Source organism: Aplysia californica, unplaced genomic scaffold (genome assembly GCF_000002075.1).
Source record: "Aplysia californica isolate F4 #8 unplaced genomic scaffold, AplCal3.0 scaffold00441, whole genome shotgun sequence".
Lineage (NCBI taxonomy): Eukaryota > Metazoa > Mollusca > Gastropoda > Aplysiida > Aplysiidae > Aplysia > Aplysia californica.
Genome location: NW_004797711.1, coordinates 588,868 through 591,437, shown reverse-complemented (window position 1 = coordinate 591,437; position 2,570 = coordinate 588,868). Strand labels below are relative to the sequence as shown.

Genomic DNA, 2,570 nt, shown 5'->3' with positions numbered 1-2,570 from the left:
AAGGGACATGAGAGAGATGAAGCTCACTTGGAAGGATGGCTCAGGACAGGGGGGTTGAAGGTAATGGAAGGAGCTTGTATGTGGCCTATACCCTGCCAGGGGTGAAAGGCATTGATGATGATTTAGGAAGGAAGGAAGGTGGAGGTATTTAGGAAGGAAGGAAGGAGGGTGGGAGTATTTAGGAAGGAAGGAAGGAAGGTGGGGGTATTTAGGAAGGAAGGAAGGAGGGTGGGGGTATTTAGGAAGAAAGAAGGAAGGAGGGTGTGAGTACAGTGGAATCCTGTTATAACGAGAGGGAGGGGACCGGTACGAAATGTCCGTTATAGCAGGTTTCTCGTTGTAAGGGATCCAGTAATACATTCAAAGGAAATAATAAAGTAGGCCTAATCTATGAGTTTGGTGTTCAGTTTATTTATTTTTGTCATCTCCTCCGATGGTGGCTTGGTTCAACATGACATCTAGGTCTTTCTTGATCAAAAATTTGAATCAGGTTTCCTTCTCTGGCGTTAGCGATGTTGACAGCTCGGTGTTGGTGATCAGAACGAAAGTTCTCTAGGCTAACTCGCCCTCTGTGTTGTCCCCCACCCCACCACACCCTGCGGTGCGTTCCCGCGTCTGCTTGCGCACGTCTCACATTCGCCCCACGATCAATCACAGCACTGTGACCTCTCCATCACAGCACTGTGACCTCTCCATCACAGCACTGTGACCTCTCCATCACAGCACTGTGACCTCTCCATCCCCGCATCGGAAAAGTGACAGATATGAATATATCTAGGCCGAGATAATCTAGACTAGGCTGGCCTATCATTATCAGGACTGAGAAAGCCTAGTTATCAGGCAATGCGTTCTGCTTCACAACGGTGTGTCTGCGCGTGCCACACACTCCCCACTCATTCGCTCCGGCCTTCATCGTTGGCACACATGGGCACTCCCTTTCTTTGTTTCGCTAGATCACCAACAAGTTTCTCAACAGGCGAGGTTTTCATGTTTCAATGGTCTATTCGCTGTGCACAGGAGCAGCAATATTCCGCTTTAACCGACTCGCGCGTTTATGTGATTGCGCTTCTATAGCAGTATTTTATTTACAAAGATAAAGAAGGGACTTCTCGTTGTTTCAGGACTCGTTATAACTTATAAGTGGATTCCACTGTATTTAGGAAGGAAGGAAGGAGGGTGGGAGTATTTAGGAAGGAAGGAAGGAGGGTGGGAGTATTTAGGAAGGTGGGGGGTGTTTAGGAAGGAACGAGGGTGGGTGGGAGTATTTAGGAAGGAAGGAAGGTGGGGGTATTTAGGAAGGAGGGTGGGGGTATTTAGGAAGGAGGACACTGAGCAGCCAAGACACGGAAGAAATAAGTGAGCGGTATCTCCCCGCAGTGACCCAACAAGACCAGGTGTGGCAGAGACAGGGCCCAGGGACGGAGAGCCCGCTCAACACACGTGCACACCAACGGACTCACACCTCGCACGTCCACGATCTCCACAGCAGACAACTGAGCCAGGGCCAGGGGAAGGCGTGTCAGTTTTGTAGCGGACAGGTCGAGAAGTTGGAGGTGTTGAAGTCTGTGGAAAGCGTCGGTGGCTAGGGAGGTGAGAGGGTTTCCCTGGAGGTACAGCTGCTCCAGACCGCTGCCGATGGGGAACTGCTCACCTCTGACCTCCGTGAGGAGGTTGTGGGCAAGGTTCAACACGCGGAGACGAACCAGGCCTAGAATAACCTTCGGGGTTTCCCGGAAATTGTTGTGACTGAGGTCAAGGACGGACAGTGACCCCTGCGGCAGCGCGATGTTGGCCACGTGTGCTGACGTCACCGCCGGGTTACTGTTACTGTCGTGTGATGACGTCACCGCCGGGTTACTGTTACTGTCGTGTGATGACGTCATCGCCGGGTTACTGTTACTGTCGTGTGCTGATGTCATCGCCGGGTTACTGTTACTGTTGTGTGCTGATGTCATCGCCGGGTTACTGTTACTGTCGTGTGCTGATGTCATCGCCGGGTTACTGTTACTGTTGTGGGCGCCGGTCAGACCGGCCGTGACGTCATAGATGCCGTTGCGGGACAGGTTTAGGCGCGAGAGGTTGGTCAGGAAGGAGATCCTCGGGATGTCTTGCAGCAGGTTCCCGCTCAGGCTGAGCGAGCTCAGGGTGTGCAGGTGAGGGATGAGCTCGTAGGCCAGGTCTCTGCTGCTCCTCAGCTGGTTCTCCGACAGGTCCAGCTCTTCCAGGCCCCCCAGAGCCGCCAGTGCCGGGGGGACGGAGTTCAAACCCGCGGCTTTCAGCGTGACCTTCCTGAGCGTGGCTGTGTTCTTGTGGAAGACGTCGTCGGGGACCAAGCCCAAGGGTGAGCTGTCGGTGGTGAGCTGGGTGAGCAAGGGGAACAACTCCAGCCACTCCGCCCAGGCAGGCACGATGGTGTGGGCCAGGGTGAGGGAGGTCAAGGTCGCGCCCACGTGACGCAACACGCTGGTGCCCCACCTGGTGACGTACATGTCCTGTAGTCGGAGGTCTCGTAACTTGTTCAGGTTCCCTATAGCGGCGGGGATGTTCTGTGGTTGTGTGTGTGTGTGGGG

The 2,570-nt window shown here is 54.0% G+C and overlaps 1 protein-coding gene across 1 annotated transcript in view; it reads right to left on the bottom strand.

The window, feature by feature from the left end:
* Nucleotides 1-1,182: 1,182 nt before the first annotated feature.
* The window catches only part of LOC101855510 (adenylate cyclase), a gene marked incomplete in the record, with an annotated part of 8,075 nt that continues 6,687 nt past the window's right edge, over nt 1,183-2,570 (bottom strand). Inside the window, 1 exon segment of the mRNA XM_035971471.1 lies at nt 1,183-2,546. Coding sequence (XP_035827364.1) covers nt 1,314-2,546 — 1,233 coding nt within the window.